Raw genomic sequence first — 19886 nt, 5'->3', positions numbered from 1 at the left:
TCACATAGAGTGACAACTGTCGATAAACTCGAGTGGCAGAGGCGAGTCGAGCAAAATTTTTGGTCGACAGTGACTCTAGTGGAGTCGTTTTTGGTCGACTCGACTTATAAAATAGGGCCCTAAAACCATATTCCGTCTATTCACTCATTGCACAGTGAGAAAATCGGGCCCCAAAACGCGACTAAATGCAATATCTCAGCTGGGTAATGGTTTCAGGAAATGATGATGACCATTCTAGATCGGAAAAAGGCTGCTGAATCGATTGGTGGCGGTCCCATTGACTGGAGACTTCACCCTGGCCACCTAGAACCCTGGAACCATCCTGAGTTCCTTACGGCAAGTAGAATTATTGGAACTGATATAAACTGTCATGATTCGTTTTGCTGCGGAACAGCACACGACAATCTTCTTCTATATAAATAAAAATGGAGTGGTGTTTGTATGTCACGAAATGACTTGAGAACGGGCTATCGGATTTTGGAATTTATCATATAGATATGATTCTGAAGTGTTCCGACGTGTTTGTGTGTATAAAACACTCAAGATGTTCACAGGAAAGTTAGAAAAAACGGGAGCGAACGGAACTGTCTGTTTTGTATGGGACGCCCATTTTCAGCAGCCTACTTGATAGCAAGACGAAGTTTGCCGGGACCACTAGTATTCTTATATTATTGTGATGCATTTCAACGTATTAACACAGAGAAACAGACGTAACACTTAGAACAAATCGTGATCAAAATCATAGTCGAGAAAACATGTACGCCCAATGCTAAAATCGTTGTGTTTGGCCGATGGACCAACAGATGGCGGTAGTGTGTAAACGTCAAACGCGAACAAAAACGATGCGAGCGCTGCGGTTGGTGGATTGACCAACTACAATATATTTTAATTGACCGTTAAAAAGGTGGTCGATGGACAATGATGAGAGTGTGACCACAGACAAACAGACGTAACACTTAGAATAAATCTCGATCAAAATCATAGTCACGAGAACATGTACGCCCAATGCTAAAATTAGTGTATTTGGCCGACGGGCCAACAGATGGCGGTAGTGTGGAAACGTCAAACGCGAACAAAAACGATGCGAGCGCTGCGGGTGGCGGATTGGCCACCTACCATATATTTGAAACGATCGTTAAAAAGGTGGTCGATGGACAATGAAGAGAGTGTGACGTCTGTTTGTCTGTGGTGTGACGTATGTTTGTCTGTGGTATTAAGCTTCGTCAACTATAAACGTATTTTATATCAGCAAATGATTTTTTGGAAATTATTCATTCAATGCTTAAAGCTCTAAACTTCTGCACATTGAATACAGTTAGCCATTTTTATTATAGGCGAATATAATGCGCCACTGTCATGGAGGTCGCTGGGGAAGAACGAGAGAAATGTCACTGAAAATGTTTGTTTACGTCAAAAATTCAATTTTTCAACCCAAAAATTAGGTCATAATCAATCGATTATTGAACTATTTTCCATTGGCATAATAATTTTGTACCATTATTCTTGTGAAACGCGTGATTTCACAACAAATTTAACCACTAACAAAGCATCCGGAAGTTTATAACCTATGTTGCCAAACACAAATTTTCCAATTTTATTCCACTAATCGTACATGAGCACTGACTGGATCTGTATATTTTCGAAGGAACAAAAGTTTATTATGTTTTTTAGTGATCTCTGATCGTCTACTAAATAACTATTCAGAGAAAAATTGTAAATTGTGTGTTCGTTCCTATACTGCACACGGTACTTTCTCAACCCAACCTCTTTTTTGTCGATTCTCCTACTAGCCACCAGATGTCGGAATGATCGCTTAGCTTCGAAAATATTTGCCTATATTGCGGTAAACAAAAGTAAAGAAAAATGAAAGAAAATGTTTTTTTTTTCAGTTGTAAATTTATTTTTATACAGTCACCCCACGCAGTTGAATCACCCACAATTTATGAATCAGCTGACTTCAAAAGACAAAATTATTATCAAATTTGTCACAAAACATCACAGAATTATTTTTACTAATAAGAAACTATGTGTAAAAATAATTCTGTGATGTTTTGTGACAAGTTTGATAATAATTTTGGCTTTTGAAATCAGCTGATTCATAAATTGTGGGTGATTCAACTGCGTGGGGTCACTGTAGTAATCATATGTAAATCTTCCCAAGTAACCAATAAGCCGTAGAAATCGGCACCAAGTTGGTTCTATAGTCGATTTAAAAGCTTGGCCAACAGGACTAATTGGAACTATATCGTAATTTAGGGCTGTTAGGGGCCGTCCATAAATGACGTAGCATTTTTTCACTGATTTTGTACACCCCCCTCCCCCGTCGTAGCATTTCGTCACAAATTCTGAAACCCCCCTTGAAAATACGTAGCATTTCTAGCACCCCCCCCCCCTTTATCATTTCTTATTTGTTTTCCTCTGCGATTGGACTAAGCCCATACATTAAAATCCATTGATATTAATTACTGACTATAACCTCAAAACCTCAGGATAATCTTACGAATAATAGTTGATAGCGCTACGGTATAGCGCTCAAAAGTCATTTGGTAAACAGTTTAAATAAACTTATTTCCTGTTGAGGCTACATATGTAGTTTTAGTTTCCTGTTTATACCTACAAGTTAAATTTAATTTGTAGTATTCTGCTGTTCACAGCTAAAAATGTAGAAAAAGAGTAAAAATCTTAATTTAAAATTGGATTAGTTTAATACAATATAATTTTCACACATCTATTTATAATTTTATAAAATCAATACGATTACATTATCAGGCAAATTTAAAATTTATTAGAAATTTTTTAATCTTATCATATTAATATTTTTAAGCTGAATAATCATTTAATAATCCAAGTTAAATAAGTAAGAAGAAAAAAAGTTAAAACAAAATAACTGTGAATTTTTCTTTCAGCACCTACATTTTTTTTATAATCTTTTCAACAACATTATTCAAAATGCTACGTCCACTACTTGGGACCCCTCCCTCCCCCTCGTCACACATCGTCACCAATTCGTTAAGTCCCCCTTCCCCCCTAAAATGCTACGTCATTTATGGACGACCCCTTATAAAGCCACTTCTGGCGAATTATTTGGCTGATAAACAGCTCCCTCGTACCGTATCTCTGAAATGAGTGATGTCAAAATTTTATAGCACGTGACAAAAAGAGAGAAAAAAGTTGTTTATCTTTCGTTTGTTTTTCTTTTCTTTCCTGCTCCCTTTGAGGACTAGTTTTTTTTTCATTTCTTTGCATGGCCCAGGCTCAAACTGCTGTCGTCCAAGTTCCTATTTATGATTCCCGTAGCTTTTCCCATCTGCTCCATTGTTGCAAGAGTGAATTGGTATGCTTAACACCATATTTAAAAGAGAAAATTTAGTAGTGGTCTGTCTATTTTTGTCCGCTAATTCATGAGTGATGCCGGCATGGCCTTGGACCGTACAGCTTTGTGTATAGTAGCGCAGATGAGCAAAATTCACAAAACAACCAATCGCTAATAGATGAACATCACCCCACCACAATCTTTTACATTCGATTTACTAATCGGATCACATCTTAAATCATCTTATTTTACATCCATGGTAACGTCGTTCATCGCAGATTTGGTTAAATTTCAAGACATCCAAGGTCCCATGATACATTTGTGTTTATTTCTGGGGTGAAAGAAAAAGAGGCAAATAGATGTGTTTAGCTTTATTCCCTCGCATGTTGATAAACGTCATAACACTAGGCCGTTTAAAAGCATTGACCGTCGTTGTGTACGGCTTATTGGCACAGAGCTTACAAGCACTAAAGTAAAGCGTTATATACTCATATACGGCCAACATCAGTGCCTGAGGGTCACAGTGTCTATAAGCATTAAAAAATGCTATATGAAGCTAGTAGGCACTGAGAAGCCGTTTAATGGCTCATATACCGCTTATAACAGTGCTTGTTGGTTACCTGGGTTGTATATAGCTCCCAATAAGTTAACTTTGCTTTAAATTGTTAGCTTGGTAGGTCCTTCGAGTGATTTTTTGCGGTTTATGTGTCTCCCATGTCACCGATATTTCTTGCTGCCGTTCCGTGAAAACCGCTGAAAACATTTTAATATCTTGATAAGCAGATTCCATAAGAGATCTTTTAGAAATCACCTCTCTGTTGTTTACAATACTGTGTTTGATTTGCTCTGATTTCTGCGTATTACGCCAAAACTGTTTTGCACCTGCGCATGATGCATTTTTATTTATTTTAACATGTAGCTCTTAATATGAAAATAAATCAAATGATTTGCTACAAAAGTAATATTACAATGGATCATACAAAAATGCATCATGCGATTAAATCGATCGGAAACATAATAAAGAATTGAAATTATGTCCGCTTGACTTCGAACCGATTTTACTGAGAATGTATTAGTTTTCACATTCGTCCTAATTCTGACTCTGTATTGATTTGTACGTTTCTGAAGCAAAATTATCGCGATGTGAAAGTGATGTTATTTTGACAGCTTTGCACCAAAACAAACGCTCTGTCGGACTGCGAAGTCGGGATTGAAAAAGAAAATCAAAATCAACGCGTCAAGTTCAGCAGAGTGCTCGGAATCAGAAGTGAGTGGAAATTTACTTTAGATTTTCTCGTTGAAAACATCATTAAAAGCCGGTTTTTATCCTGCAAGGTGGACCAGAAACACGAGATCCCTACAGTCTGCGATGAGCGCTTATGGTTGTGAGTAATACAAATCAGTTCTGGAGGATTTAAAGGACTACCAATATTTGATGGCTAAATTATTGTTATTGTATGGTGCTGTTCTCTGTTACTAGAAGCAAATTCGGAATGTTAGGGCTACTGGCACATTTAAAATACCTACGTTATTGTTATTTGAGGTTTTGGATTCGGTTTCGTTAATTTCTACTGCACTTTTTCATTGGACCGCTTCTTGATTTAGGTAATTTTTTGCTTCTGTTGGGAGTTGCAACATCACGGTGTTCCCCAGATCGTTATTATAAGGGAAAAAAAACTCAAATTTATGCTCACCAGCCAATTTCTATACCTAACTGCATTTCTGGGCAAAATCGTAGGATGGTATAGTTCCACAAATTCTTATAAAACACAGTGACATTCGCGTGGCTTTCATGGTGCTATTAACCTCTATTGACTCTCTCTTTTTAGAGGCTTCATCTCTATTTAATGCAAGTCGCAAAAAAGTTTCTTCTTTTAAATTACTTTTTTTTTTTTCTCTTTGTGCTGCAACATTTATGAGGCTCCGGAAATACCTTCAGAGATTACGCGAATTTTCCACATGTTATTCAAGAATGCATCGAGAGTTTATCTCCAGAAGTATCTTCTACAATACATTCACGAACTCTATCCAGGGATCTTCTGATAATCCGTCCTGTGATATATTTTGTGGTAGATAATAAGATGTTTTTCTTTTATTGTTGTATAAAGAAAGCGACCGATGCTTAAAGATTTGATGAAGACTTTTTTTCTGATAGTAACGGTCTGGGGAACATAGCTTGCATTCCTAACTACGACTTGAAGGCATCTACTTACCTATATAATTTTCACTGTGGTCCAAAGCTATTATCTAAATTTGTTTCAGTGTTGACAAGTGTATATAATTGGCGTTTAAATTTATAGAAATGTTTATGTATTTCCGGTTCCAACCTGTACCCTAGTTGTTTCTATTGATGTTACTTAAGTTTAACTGTAAATAATCACTGTTCATTGCATTGTTAAGTTTACCCGCTTTTGTTTCTAGCAGCGCTCGAGAATAGGGTCAGGAAAAGCGTTCATTCTTGCTAGTGGATTCCCAAGAATCTCCTTTTCCGTTAGCAAGTTCCTACTTGTTCCAATTTAGAATTTCTCTGTTTTGTTACTTCTTCCTTTCGTACCTGGATTCGGGACCCCTACAGACCTATCGGAAGCAGGTAGCAATTAGCAATCCTTATACTTAGTAAAACTGTACAGCGGTAAGGTCACTGTTCCGGTGATTAGGTACTACTCGAACTACGAGTCAGCTTGACGGCCTCCCATATCCTTAAGGGTTCGAGACGCCCTTCAGGATCTCACGGAATCATGGCAAATAAAATGGTCGGGAAGGGTAAATGTAAGTACTGAAAACTTTTTACTCCCTGTTCTTTTCCTAGTATCTTCTCTACTATCTGTTTAATCTCTGTTAGTTATATGTTTTATATTGTATGTTTCAATGCCCCCTTAGTGTAAGGTAGTACAAATAGCTATATTTATTGGCATGACAAAAAAAAAGTTTCAATTGTGTTCATTGAATATAATGCGAAACATTGTCGTACTAAACGATAAAAAATTGGTTGCACATCTGCCAAAAAAATACTAGGTACGATGGTTCATTATAAGGCTAATACAATGATGCGTTTCTTTACAGTGCCCGTTGAATCAGAAGATGCGCAGAAACTACGCTTTCAAGCAGAGCTTGAGTTTGTACAATGTCTGGCGAATCCCAACTACCTTCACTGTAAGTATACTTAATGTGCTCTATATGGTTTATACTAGTAATCCTTTATAAGAGAGATTCGCGGAAGCTGACATTTCTGTCACAGTGTAAATTATTTCGGTAAAAGTAATTTGAAGTAAAAAATGAAATATTTTTCTTTTTCAAATTTTTGTCAATGCGATTTTTTCGGCTGTTTATTAGTTTAGATACCGTGTACGCACCTAACTTTGCGCAGTTAGGAAATTCTAATCTTATTTTCGCTACAAAAAATGCCAATCTAAAATCTAGATTGTGCCAAACTTTGCGCATGAATTTCCTGGCTGTTAGCGTTTCCAAATGCTGTGTGATTTCATACCGTCGCTGTAAATCACCAATTTTGTACGATTACAATATAAATGGTCAGGAACTTGAACGCGTGGACAAGGTCAAAGATCTGGGCGTTTTGTTGGTTACAGATTGACATTTAAACTGCATTATGCCACTATCATTGACAAGGCGAACCGTCAACTGGGCTTCATCTTAAAAATTACAAAAGAATTCAACGACCCGATGTGTCTGCGTTCCTTGTACTGCTCTCTGGTTAGATCCGTTTTAGAATTTGCTTCGATAGTATGGTCACCTTATGAGGCAGTGTGGATAACCAGAATAGAAGCAGTTCAGCGTAAGTTTGTGAGACATGCTTTGAGGGATCTACCGTGGCGTGATCCGTTGAACTTGCCTCCTTACGACCATCGTTGCAGATTGCTGGGACTGGAACCGCTGCACGTCCGGCGCAAAAATAGCCGAGCTGTTTATGGATCGAAAATTGTTCGTACGGAGGTTGATTGTCCTGCTTTGCTTCAACATGTGCAATTTTATGCTTCAGAGCGCGTATTACGGACAAGGCAACTGATCCAGATAGCTTCTAGGAATACTGGTTATGGAGCAAATGATCCGTTAAATTCCATTTGCAATGAATTCCGGCAAGCTTATGGTTTATTTGATTTTAACTTGATGACAAATACTTTTAGACAACGCTTAAGCAGAACACGTTTTATAAATTGACTATGTTTCCATTTTTTGTGTTAGTATTAGTATTTCATTAAGACCATGATGTCCGATGGAAGTAATCAAATAAATAAATAAACATTGCGCATGGTTCAAAATTCTTGTTTGTTTTAAATAATTTCAGTTTCTATTTCACATATAATTTTCGCTCAAACAGGAGTTGCTTTGTAGTCCATTTTACTGCAAATAATTAAAACAAAACTTTAGTTAAAGCACGTTTAAAGGAACATGCTTTACGTTCTTTCCCAAGTAACAAATTCACAGCAATTTGGCATTCGAGTGGATTTATTAATGTTTTAAGACAGTTACGTGAATGCTATGATAGCTAGAGGCGACATTTAACGTTGCTAGAAGATGATATTTTGTAAGTCAGCTCTAGGTTGTTTTCAATACCTTTTAGAGACAAACTATAAAGTTAAAATTTTGTGGCTACAAAACCAGCTTTATTGCAGCATAGAATACCTCATTTAAACTGCTAGTGGTGGCTGAGTGACACTTATTTGTGACGGCTTTGATAAAAGATTGATATAATACACCTTGTTGCCATAAAAGCTGCTTTTAAACTGATTGACTTGCACTTTAATCTTGATAACTTACCTTATTTATGCCTCTCAAATCGATATTTGGGCTCTTCAGATGCATTACGAATGCATTGCAATGCATTTCGAACACTTATTCCCGACGAAAAAACGACGAACTAATGCCCGTTTTCATTTTTTTGCGTATATTCTTCATAATAGCATACCCAAACTGCAAACTTTGTTGAATGCTGCTTGGTTGCCATAAAAAGCGAAAAAAAGCTGAATCATCTTCAATCAGCATTTGTTGAAGCAATTATGTCACATTATGCACATTACATCTGCAAATGCCCAATCATAACAGTGTGCCCTTATTTGTGTATTTATGATGACAAAACAGCATTTGTTGATGACAGTCTATCAATTATGGTTCCGCCATATTAATTTCACTCAGGATGCCACAATTTCACTTTTTCAAATAATATTATCTCCATGAATTCGTTCATAAGATGCTATGGTGTGATGATTAAACTTATTGAATATAATTTAAAGCATAATTACTGCCCAATCAAATCAAGAAATGTTTAATTCTTCACATGGCGGTTTATTTTAGCAAATACTTAATAACTGGAAATATGCCACTTTCAGAGGGGGCACAGGCAAATTTAATTCTTTCTCATCACATTTCACAGTAAATCTCACTCGGCACTAAAGATTTGGGCACTGTATTCTAATAAATCACTTCAAATAAAAAGCACTAAGAAATAAACTATCATAGCCATGTTTTCAATCTTATTTTCTTTTGTTTACGTTGGAATAAAACCGGCAATAACAACGTTATGATAAAATCATTTCCATGATGAAGCGACATTCGTCTAGAACAGGTGGCCTCAAAATAGCTACCATAAATGCTATTTTGCTTTATTCGTGTGCCATAATTATACACTTCATAGCCTCTTTCAGAGTGGGCCAACTAGTCACGTTCTAATCTACAAGAGGTTTTGGGGGATGCGATGAAGACAACAGTGCCTTGACCATGGTTTTATGGGCGTTTATTTATAGCACCCTGGAAGTAATTTGTAAAACTAAAATTGTTACTTGGGTTATTTGATTCGATATTCACAAAATTACAATCAAGTTCACAGTTCACAAACGTGGCTTTTGTGCCTTAGTTTTCGGACGTTGTTTTACATTAGTAGTTTTTTTCTTCCTTTTTGTTTCTCTGGCAGCTTTCTTTTCTTGGCGTGTCTGTTCTTCGTTTTCCTTATTTTGTTCCATCTCTTTGTACCATTCTCGGAACTCCTCGCTCGTAGCCACTGCAGGTGGTCGTGGACGATTTGACTTCGCACGCTTTGGTGATTTTCTTGAAACCGTTGGTATGGTGAATTGTTGTTGTTGTTGTTGTTGTTTGTATCCTCTGCTGGCCCTGGCCACACGGCAGCAGCTTGATATTCCATAAACAACTTCAGCTGACCAACTTTGAGATAGTCCTCAAGAGACGAAAGTAATACGACCTGCGCATCTTCGGGGTCACTGGAATTGTCTGTGCCATTACTTGTCGCTTCAGGATCTGCGTTGTGGACCTCTGGAAGCATCGCGTAATTTACGGCGTTTGGGTCCCAAGGCACGAGACCACATTTTCGAAAACCATTCGTTAATGTGTTCTTCAAATTTCCCATGTCATCAACAACTTTCTTAAGCAGCGGTGTGAATTCGTGCTTGGCGATTGATTCTCCCGCATGATGAGTCCTCCATTCTATCAGCCTTTTCTTCCAACGAGCTTTGAGAGGTCTGGAAAATGCCACATCTAGAGGCTGAAGGATGTGGGTTGCATTCGGGAAGAGACAAATCAACTCAATTCCATTTTCTCTACAAAACTCTGTGGATTGATAAGAGACGTGCGATGTGTGACCACCTACATATACAATTACCGGAAGGATAATTTTCATCTTGAGAAGGCAAGGGTGAAAAATATTCTTCAGATAATAGAAAAACGTCTCCTGGTTCATTCATCCCGATTGGGTCTTTCCCACTGCCCAGCCAGAGGGAGCATGTCTGGCTATTTCAGCTGGCATTTGCTGTTTGTAGGGAAACAGAACAAGACGAGTCGCTAAGCTTCCAGCCGCGTTAGCCGCAAATAAAGTGGTATATGCTTCTTTCTCCGAATTTGCGCAGTTCGTGTGTACGTATTTGGCTCCGGTTTTCGCAAAAACTTCTTCTCTGGTTGGAACCAGACGGATGGCTGATTCGTCCATATTGAACACACGGACGGGATCAGCAGCGACATGGTTAAGTTTGCTCGTGTCAAAGTATGATTGAATGTGATCAAACCACACTCGAATTTTCGTTTCCGTTACAGTTGCCCGTTGCTTCGACAGCGCACTAGATATATATTCGACGAAATATGTTGGGATGCCGTCTGAGGAAAAATTTAAACCACTTTCTACCGGGAATTCCATCGTTGAACGGGCTTTTTCTGTCGGACAATTTGAACAAATATGCGACGGAAGTTTTTAGCCGTTGTCCATCAACCGGGAAGCCAACCTTCGCGCTATCAATGATCCAGAATACAATAAAAGTCTCCCCTTCCTTCCGGGTTTTTTCGATGCACGCTTTGCCTTCAGCTTCATACGAACTGTACTTTCTGGAACATTACATTGAGCCGCTGCCCTACGGATTGGGTAACCGTTTCTGGCAAGATCAACAGCTTTCGCCACCACGTCAAGTCCTTATTACACATGAACAATTGTTTTGCTGCGTTTCAAATGTTTGAAAAATCAATATTTTATTGTTTTTTTTTGAAAATATCAGAACATTGCGCAAAGTTAGGAGCTGCGCAAAGTTGGGTGCGTACACGGTATGTAGCTCAAAGATCTATAAAGAAAAAACTACACTTTTTAGCAATGAGGAAGTCATGTCCGTGTTACAATATTATTCTCGACGTCGAGCAAAATCAGCACTGCTGTAGGTGAATTCCGGCGAACAATTTCTTCGAAGAGAAGAAATTTTCTTCCATTACGCACCAGCAAGAAAATTTTCTTTTCTTCGAAAAAATACGCGCCGGAATTCGCCTACTGGTCTGTTGCCAAATCATTCCATTTTTCTTCCGCTTATCTCTCTATAAAGGATCACTAGTTTATACTAACAAAATTATGTGGAATATCGAATGTGGATCGCTTGTGAGCACTATGGGCGATCAGGAGGCCAATAAACGAAAAAATGACTTGTTCTGATAGGTTTTTCTTGTACATCATTCCATTGTTAACACTTCTATTAAGTTATTCCTGGAATATCAGGGCAAGATCTTTTATATTTTAATTAATACAGTATGTGAAAGTTAGAGTTTTTAAGAAAAATGAAGAATTCAGTGCAAACACAAGGTACACATTAAATACAATATACTGTATAAACGTAATATTTTAAGCAAAACTTTGTACACCGTCCGAAAGCTTATTAAAAAAGCTATCTAAGAAAAATAAAATGAAACAAAAAAATCATCTACCGAAAAGCTAAACATTACATATAATTTGCAATTGGATTAGATGGACAAATTGATGTGAAGATTTGCGAAAAAGTTACACGTCTTCTCAGTGAGAATCGAACCCACGACTCCCCGATCTCTAGTTGGGGCGCGTTACCACTACGCCATGAGAGGACTCATGAACGCAGAAGTTAACCTGAATTCGATTTCAGCTCATTAATCACGTGGTCCTCTTTCGCAAAGTGCACCTCTTTCGGAAGAATTAGATGCCCATCCGAACACAACGCTTTCTATATATATCCAATGCCTAGCCCGAGAGCGCATTGTTTTTTAGGTATAGGAATAGCACACTACACTAGCCAGCAACTGCGCGAAAGACGTGCACTTTGCGAAAGAGGACCACGTGATTAATGAGCTGAAATCGAATTCAGGTTAACTTCTGCGTTCATGAGTCCTCTCATGGCGTAGTGGTAACGCGCCCCAACTAGAGATCGGGGAGTCGTGGGTTCGATTCTCACTGAGAAGACGTGTAACTTTTTCGCAAATCTTCACATCAATTTGTCCATCTAATCCAATTGCAAATTATATGTAATGTTTAGCTTTTCGGTAGTTGTTAAACTTCCACTCGGCTGGTTAGCCGTAAACAACGATTCATAATTAAAAACAAGTAAAAAAATCATATTATTCATCCTTCCTATTATTCATAGGAAATATGCGTGGAATGCACTGAAAAAAATATATTTGATTTTATATTGAAACTTTACACATTCCATACTTTTTTGTCCCAAGTTGTCCCAGGTTAAAATTTATTTCCAAGAGTACTTTGAGATGTAAACTTTAGGATCGTAAAGAATTTAGCTGCACAAATTAGCACTTTTTAGATTTAGAGCTTTTTGATTTTTTTTTTCAATATTTTTAATCATTTCCTATTAAAAACAGCCAAAAAAAATAATTCAGAGAATAAATGAATATCGCTTAATCATTCATATCATCATTTCTACGTAAGTTCTAACATTTATAATGGTTTGCACAACGTTAATCGCATAAATGGCTTATATGCATCATTAATAACAAAACTTATTATTTCGCAATAGGCCCTATTCAAAAGTTAGTCTCGAAAACTTGTTTTTGAAAATAAAACATCAAATTTGTATCACTAATCTAAAAAATACGACATGAGATGGAAAAAATATTTTTGGCCGCCAGTCTGTATGGAAACCGCCCATAGTGCGTGAGGGGTCGTCTTCTAATCACGTGAGCAGGGAGGGGAGTAACGTTATGTACGTATGTATGTATGCGTACACTCAAAATAATCCAAACGTCATTGTTACGTGAAAACTAAAGAGTCTAAATTATAAAGAGACGAAATCTGATCATATTCAAAATAAATCAGCTAGCAACTGTGCCAAATCTATTACGCAGCACTGCCAATGTTGAATCCCACGCTAAAAGTGAGTCACAGGTTTTATGTGTTGAATTTTCACAAGTTTGGGTAACGAATGAAAAATTGACTGAATGTGTGGAAAACCAATGTAATGAGTAGAGCATTCTTTATGCAAAGCATGAAAATTGCAACCGACACTCAAGTATTCAGGAAATATGCTACTTCAGAAGAAGCAAAATTTTCGTGGGCGGTAACATTTTTGTGTGAGCCGTTTTCAGCTTGTGTGAAAAAGTGTTTGACAAGTCTCCTGCTCGATTGGAATGACATTGACAGTAAACTTGGAATTCCAATTGGAACATTTCGCTTCTTTGCTTATAGTTTCTTTAGTGAAAACATACGTGTATTTTTTTTCCATCGCACTTTCCATAGGTGAATCATAGGTGAATCATAGGTAGCCCAGAATGAACGCATAAACTTTTGAACTTCGTCCTTTCAACCGGCGCTACACGTAAGAGCTACGTGGATCTTCCGGTAGCCTTTACGAAGCGTTTCAATAGGACCTAGATGGTTTTGCATTAAATTTAACTGAAATAAAAACCAACCTTATTTCAAATAGGCTTTGGAAAAAAAACTAATTCCCAATTGGAGAATATAAACAAACTTAAAGGAATGTGATATTTTTAAATTCAATCTGAGGAAACCTGTTTCCTAAATTTTGTGAGTTTGGTCCGTCTTGTTGTAGCCTTCGCGTTTTATAATTGAAAGAGGTTATAAATCAGGTATCCAGCTTTTTACGCTAGCCATAAAACAATCAGGGATGATTCGATTTTGATGTTTCTTGCGTACAGATTTTATGGCAGGATCTTAGTAGCCAGTAATTTTAGTTTGTTGATAGAATTGTCAAACAATTTCACTGATGTTTGTATAGGATCTTTTCGTATTGCATTTCTTATACTCAAATTTTCATTATCTTAATATTTTTTTATTCCAGATGGTTACAGACACCGCAATTCAAAATATACTTCGATAATATGAACAGTTTCGTGATTCAAATCAAAAATATACCGATTTTTTTCGAAATCATCAAAACTCAGTGGACACACAAAACTTTTGGTTGTCGTGATCTTGCACGGATATTATTAATATTCTTTACACTGATGTGGCGTAATTGCTCAAGATATCGCATATCTGCTTTTAAAGTACTGGACAGGACACATCGCACTCATTCCTGAACCATTTCTGTCAACATATCCATGGGTTCGATTCAATCAGCAATTAGTTTAAATAATCAACTCTTAATAAAACATCCCATGACCTTGTATCACAGAAGTTTTTGAATACTTGTTTAATTACTTTAAAATTTATAAAAAAAAACCTACCGGAAACAGCTTTGGGTGCTGCAATTATTCTGTTTTATTAATAATGCTTCCAGCATAAATTAGGCGCACATCAATTTTTGTAATGATCTAAGTCTTTGCCAGTATCAGTAATTCGCTTAGGACTCCTGAGTAGAACTAAGGAAAAAAATCATTGCCGATACAATTAACATCAGGATTGCTCCACTGTGATATGAGGTAGCTACATTACGCAAAGGTTGAGTGTAGATCAAGTTGGTTCAAGACCTTTTGTCTCCGACGAGTACATTCATCAGTTCGATATCTGAAATTGTACATGACTCTCTTTGGATATTGCAAACAGTTTTGTTTTTCTCAAGTATCTGAAAACAGTAGAAATTATTAATGTAAATTATAAAAGAGATTTAGGAATATCAAGCCCGAACAAGATTCTCGAAAATATGACAACTCTGGGTAAACATTTTTTTTATCATTCAAGGATTACTGAGATCCAACTGAAATATTTAAGGTGAAGATGAATCGAAGCCAAACCTCAAATTTTCAAGAGCACAAATCTGAAGAACCAAACGTCTGTTTAAACTGAAAACTTAATCGAGTGGTCACTAGCTGGAGGTGACCAATCGATTAGGTTCTCAGCTTGAACGGATATTTGGTTCTCCAGATTTGTGCTCTTGAATATTTGAGGTTTGGCTTCGATTCATCTTCACCTTAATGGTGCAGGCAAGAAACTTCAAGTGGGGGTGATTCAAAATTTTATAGCGGCCCAGCGTAAAAAGGTGGATAAAATATGACGTAATGCAGGGATTCTTCAGTTTTCAAAGCATATTTACCTTGAAATCAATCTTACACAGGGTTTAAAGTTCAGCAGCTTCTGAAATTCTTCAAAAATCAAGCGCGCGCCACCTTAGAATTTGAGCTCAACACCGAATGTACGTACAATATGCATATGTCAAAATGAACTTAGGCACCTACGTGAATTTCACGTAAGTGCAATAGGTAACCTCAGTAACAATTACCGAGTCACTATTTGGTGATTATGAATGGCTTAGTGATCTTTATCTTGGTCAGGTGAAGTGGAGGTAAAATGAATTTGGAATGATCTACGTGATTTTTCACATAGCAATGACGTTTGGATTATTTTGAGTGTAGTATTGTACAGGAGGCTCCAGAGGAACCTTCGGTAAACCTTATATCCACAGGTTATTACACGGAATTTCTTCTCAGATTCATCGAAGGAAAGCTTAACCTTCGGGCTGTCGCGCTGTTGTACTTTGTACAACAGTTGTGATTTATATGCTATCATTTTGCAACAAATATATCTAACGACACCAAACCAAAATATATTCCTCAAGAATCTTCTTAAGAACAATACTCGACGACCTGGGATCGAATCCCATCCCTGACATTAGTCACTTATGACGCAAACAGTTATAGTGACGATTTCCTTCGGAAGGGAAGTAAAGCCGTTGGTCCCGAGATGAACTAGCCCAGGGCTAAAAATCTCGTTAATAAAGATAGAAAAAAAAACAATACTCGACGGTTTTTATTTACAGCATGACCCTTTATAATGCGGTAAAATCAACAAATGTACATGAAAGTCGCATAATAATGAACGTTCTATATACGGTTCGAGTAAACCACAGTTTTTAATCGGTATATCTCAAAAGCCAGATAATATAGAAACTTTGGGTCTTTAGTAAAGTTGTTCTGGAGGTGAAGCGCTATCTGATGGTACCGCATTTGAATCGGAATTTGACCGCTAGGTGGCACTAGTGGGCACGGAAGTTTTACTTTTGTTTTGCAAATATTTCAGGATCCTGATCATTTAGAAGGATGGCGTCTTCGGCAAAGTTGTTTAGTAAGTTAAGGACTATCATTGTTCAAGCTTGTTGATTCAAAATTTTTCCACAAGGCGGCGCTAGTGTGCATGAAACTTTTGTTTACAGATATCTCAGGAGCCTGATCACTTAGAGAGATAGTGTCTTCGGCAAAGTAGTTCAGTAGCTCAAGGACTATTATAATGTGAGGCAAGAAATAGGATATTTTGCCACCAGGCGGCGCTAGTGAGCATAATTTTTTTGTTTTGCGGATACTGCAGGATCTTGACTTTTTAGACAGGAACCTTCAGCAAAGTTGTTCAGAAGCTCAGGAACTATCATTATTTTACAAAATCTCGAACTTTAAGGATTAAACAAAGAAATAATTTGAACTACTGAACAACTCTGCCGAAGACGCCATCTTTCTAAGTGATCAGGCTCTTGAGATATTTGCGAAACAAATGTTTTATGCTCACTAGCGCCGCCTAGTGGCAAAATCCCAAATTTCTTGGCTAAAATAATGATAGCCCTTGAGCTACTGAACAACTTTACCGAAGACGTCATCTTTCTAAGTGGTCAGACTCCTGGGATATTCGCAAAACCAAGGTTGTTGTACAAAGTACAACGCGTGACTACTCGCGTTACGAAAATTCGCGCGACGACCGAAAGGTTAAGGAATTTTTCGAGAGATTTCTACAGAGATCAGGATTCCTCCAGGGATCATTCCAGAAATCATCCGAGCGATGTTTCTTCATTGATTCCAACGATTTTTCAAGGAATTTTAGACGAATTTATGAATTTCTTAAGCCGTTTTCGACCTGAGCTGGAAATTTCCCTAATAAAGATTTCTCCAGTTGTTCCAAAGATATCCCAAGAAAATCTACAAATGATTATTCCAGAGTTTTAGAAACAACCCGTTGATGGACTTTTTTGAGGATACCCTACAAGAATTCCTTCGTGATTTTCTGAATCCATCTTTACAATTATTCTTCAAGATATTTATGTTTGGATTCCTACAAGAGTTCATCCACATTTGCTCTAAGAAATTGCTCCAAAGAGGAAAATATCTCAGGAGAATATCTCAATAAATTTCACCAGCAAGTGCCTTTAAAATTTTCTCTAGATATTTCTCCAGCATTTCATCCAGGGATTTTTTATTTATTTAGCTTTATTCATGTAAAATAAGGCTACGGCCTTTTTTTACCATAGTGTATTATCCGTCAGCAAGTTTCCTTCGCTTTCGTTATCCATAGCTGGAGAAGGTGCTTTTTTTCTCCACACCACACACCATTGATAGTTTGGTGGAATCGTTGCATTTCATTATTTTCCATAGCTTCTTGTGCCTGAGCAATAAAAGAAGCAGCTCTTAGTACTCCTTTTTCTTTGTGCGATGGATCCGTTTTTCGATCGCATTTTTTTTTATAAGTACCATTTCGAACGTAACATTGTAACGCCTTATCTTACATGAATAAAGCTGAATAAATAAATAATCCCTGAATGAAATGCTGGAAAAATATCTATGTAACATCATGTTTTGGTGTTCTTTGCTAGACAACACAATCATCCTAATTTGGTAAAACTCAATTAAGCTTTTGGTAACAGTTTGCTAACAACATATTGCATTTCATTTGCCGTAGCAGTTCAGTTTTTTATAGGTGAGTTGATTTCACCTGCTTATAAGAGAGAAAAAACAACGCTACAGGAAATCCTTTACAAATTTGAATGTTTCCTAAGATAAAAATCTAAGGTTTTGCTCAAGAAACTGTTTAAGTATTTATCCAGTAATTTCTTCATAAGTTACTCTAAGAGTTCATCCAAAAATTCCTTCGAGTTTGTATCTAGAAAGTTTTTCCAGAAAATCTTATCAAGGATTTCTCCGCTAAGTTGTTTTTATCGATACCACCGATATTTATAAATTGCTTAAATATTTTTCCAAAGAATTTCTGAGAGCGTTTCTCCAAGATTTTTAAGTATTCTAATGTGCATTACTGCAGCGACATTATTTCTAAATTATGCTAAATTTCTTTCATTTCAAATAACTGTTATGCCAAACGACTGGCATTATTCCACATGGTATTAAACTTATTGAGGTAGCATCCTTTTAAAAACATAAAATACACAAAAAGATTAACGACACCTGGTTCACTTGTTTGTTTTACAGTTCTTGCGCAACGCGGATTCTTCAAAGATGGTAACTTCATCAACTACCTAAAGTACCTACTGCACTGGAAGGATCCGGAGATGGCCAAATACCTCAAGTATCCGATGTGTCTTTATTTCTTGGATTTGCTCCAGTACGAACACTTCCGGCGAGAGATTGTCAACGCCCAGTGCTGCAAGTTCATCGATGACCAGGCGATCCTCCTTTGGCAGCACTACACCCGAAGGCGCACGAGACTCACATCGCTGGGAACGACAAGTCTTACGGGGTTAGCGGTGGGCGGTCAACCGGTCGGCGGCGGAGTCCAGGGCCCACTGCTTTCGAACGAACCGCTGCCCATGGCCAACAATAACAACAACACCAACAGCACCAATGCCAACAATCCTCAGGCGCCTGGCCAACAGCAGCAGCAGAACGGTGCCCCAATGATACAGCAGAATGGTCTGTCGAATAACACCGGGATGTCAGGTGGAGTTATGGGATCCGGTGCAAGGGACGGGGGCGGTGTCAATCTCAGTGGGCAAAAAGTGTCGTAAGTTTTAAACTTATGGGTGAAAGTTCACGTTTCAAGCACTACAACTCTAAAAAATATATGTTTTCTGCTGTAAAAAGACTGTTTTATAACACTTATAATAAAATGCTTAAGTAACCGGATACAGCTACTGCAGAGTATTTCATTTCGAAAGAAAGTCGAAGTCAGTCACGACGAATCTATTGATTCAAGTCGTCATGTCGTGGCTTGTTGAAAGGAGAAGACCAGGGAAACTAACAAAGGTCAAGAGATGCGCTGCAGAAAGAAAGTTGTCCTTGGAGCTTAGCTTTGTGCTTAGGTACGGCCTAAGACCAGTAGGCATAACTATGTAGCGAAACATACCTTCGTTTTCAATTTCTTTCATATTAACTGCTGCAAGTTACTCTCTGCCTGTGTGCCAAGTACAGATGGATAAGTTACCTAATGTTAGGCTACTTCCAATGGTACGATGACAGTGTCACGATTGATAAATGCAAGGCTAAGGATGGAAGGCACCGTGAATTCGTGTAAAATTGATCGCCGTGTCACACGATTTCATTCCTTCCTAATGGAGCACAAATATCAATGTAACCTGCTGGGAATCAACGTTGTTTGTCATAACTATTGGTGAATTGTGTGTTGTGAAGTTTTTTTTGTGTTGAAGAATGTTTTTTATTATGAAAATAATGTAAAATTTCAAAATCATGTTCGGTGTAGTATTGACAATCATTCATAAACTTCCAGTTCTAAACAAGGATTTGAACATGCTATGAACTTGAAAATTTATGTAGATGCTTAAAATATATCCCCGATCCAGATTTCATATTCAAAACTCGTACCAATTAGCTCATACGGTTGAAATAATTGAATCTCTGTTAGATTTCAGGAATTTCCGTATGAAATTGCCTACATGTAGGCGTTTTCCACGCAATTATTTAAATTTGGCTATTAATTATTTCTATCAATATTCCATTGTGAAGAATTTAACAAGCACATTCGGATTCAGGGAGCTCAAATTCATTATGTAGAGTCGTTCCAAAAACTAACAATAATCGGATTGACAAGTGATCAATTTCACCCCGAAATAAGATCCCCCGATTTTTTTTTTATTTTAGAGAAGATTTTTAACACTAAAATTACAATTGTTGGAAAACTTCGGTACATTAA

General features: G+C 37.4%; 1 protein-coding gene across 2 annotated transcripts; it reads left to right on the top strand.

The window, feature by feature from the left end:
- The first annotated feature begins 4490 nt into the window (after positions 1-4490).
- On the top strand, positions 4491-18862 carry LOC5564178 (mediator of RNA polymerase II transcription subunit 31). Of its 2 annotated transcripts, XM_001648468.2 has the most exons (5): positions 4508-4580; positions 4649-4698; positions 5889-6082; positions 6377-6466; positions 18209-18862. In XM_001648468.2, the coding sequence occupies exons 3-5, from the start codon at positions 6052-6054 to the stop codon at positions 18742-18744; spliced, it is 657 nt and encodes a 218-aa protein (XP_001648518.2). In that variant the 5' UTR covers positions 4508-4580; positions 4649-4698; positions 5889-6051; the 3' UTR covers positions 18745-18862. The 2 variants fall into 2 exon arrangements, with proteins under 2 accessions (XP_011493225.2, XP_001648518.2); XM_011494923.2 differs by lacking the exon at positions 5889-6082 and having other exon boundaries at positions 4491-4580.
- Positions 18863-19886: the final 1024 nt, after the last annotated feature.

This window comes from Aedes aegypti, chromosome 3, assembly GCF_002204515.2.
Source record: "Aedes aegypti strain LVP_AGWG chromosome 3, AaegL5.0 Primary Assembly, whole genome shotgun sequence".
Taxonomy (NCBI): Eukaryota; Metazoa; Arthropoda; class Insecta; order Diptera; family Culicidae; genus Aedes; species Aedes aegypti.
This window is presented reverse-complemented; position numbering and strand designations above follow the sequence as displayed.

What these genes read in the sequence shown, in the direction of transcription:
- LOC5564178 (XM_001648468.2), top strand. Translation starts at nt 6,052, where the DNA reads ATGGCAAATAAAATGGTCGGGAAGGGTAAAT. An exon ending in AATGGTCGGGAAGGGTAAAT is followed by an intron (nt 6,083 to 6,376) that starts GTAAGTACTGAA and finishes GTTTCTTTACAG; the next exon opens with TGCCCGTTGAATCAGAAGAT. An exon ending in GAATCCCAACTACCTTCACT is followed by an intron (nt 6,467 to 18,208) that starts GTAAGTATACTT and finishes TTTGTTTTACAG; the next exon opens with TTCTTGCGCAACGCGGATTC.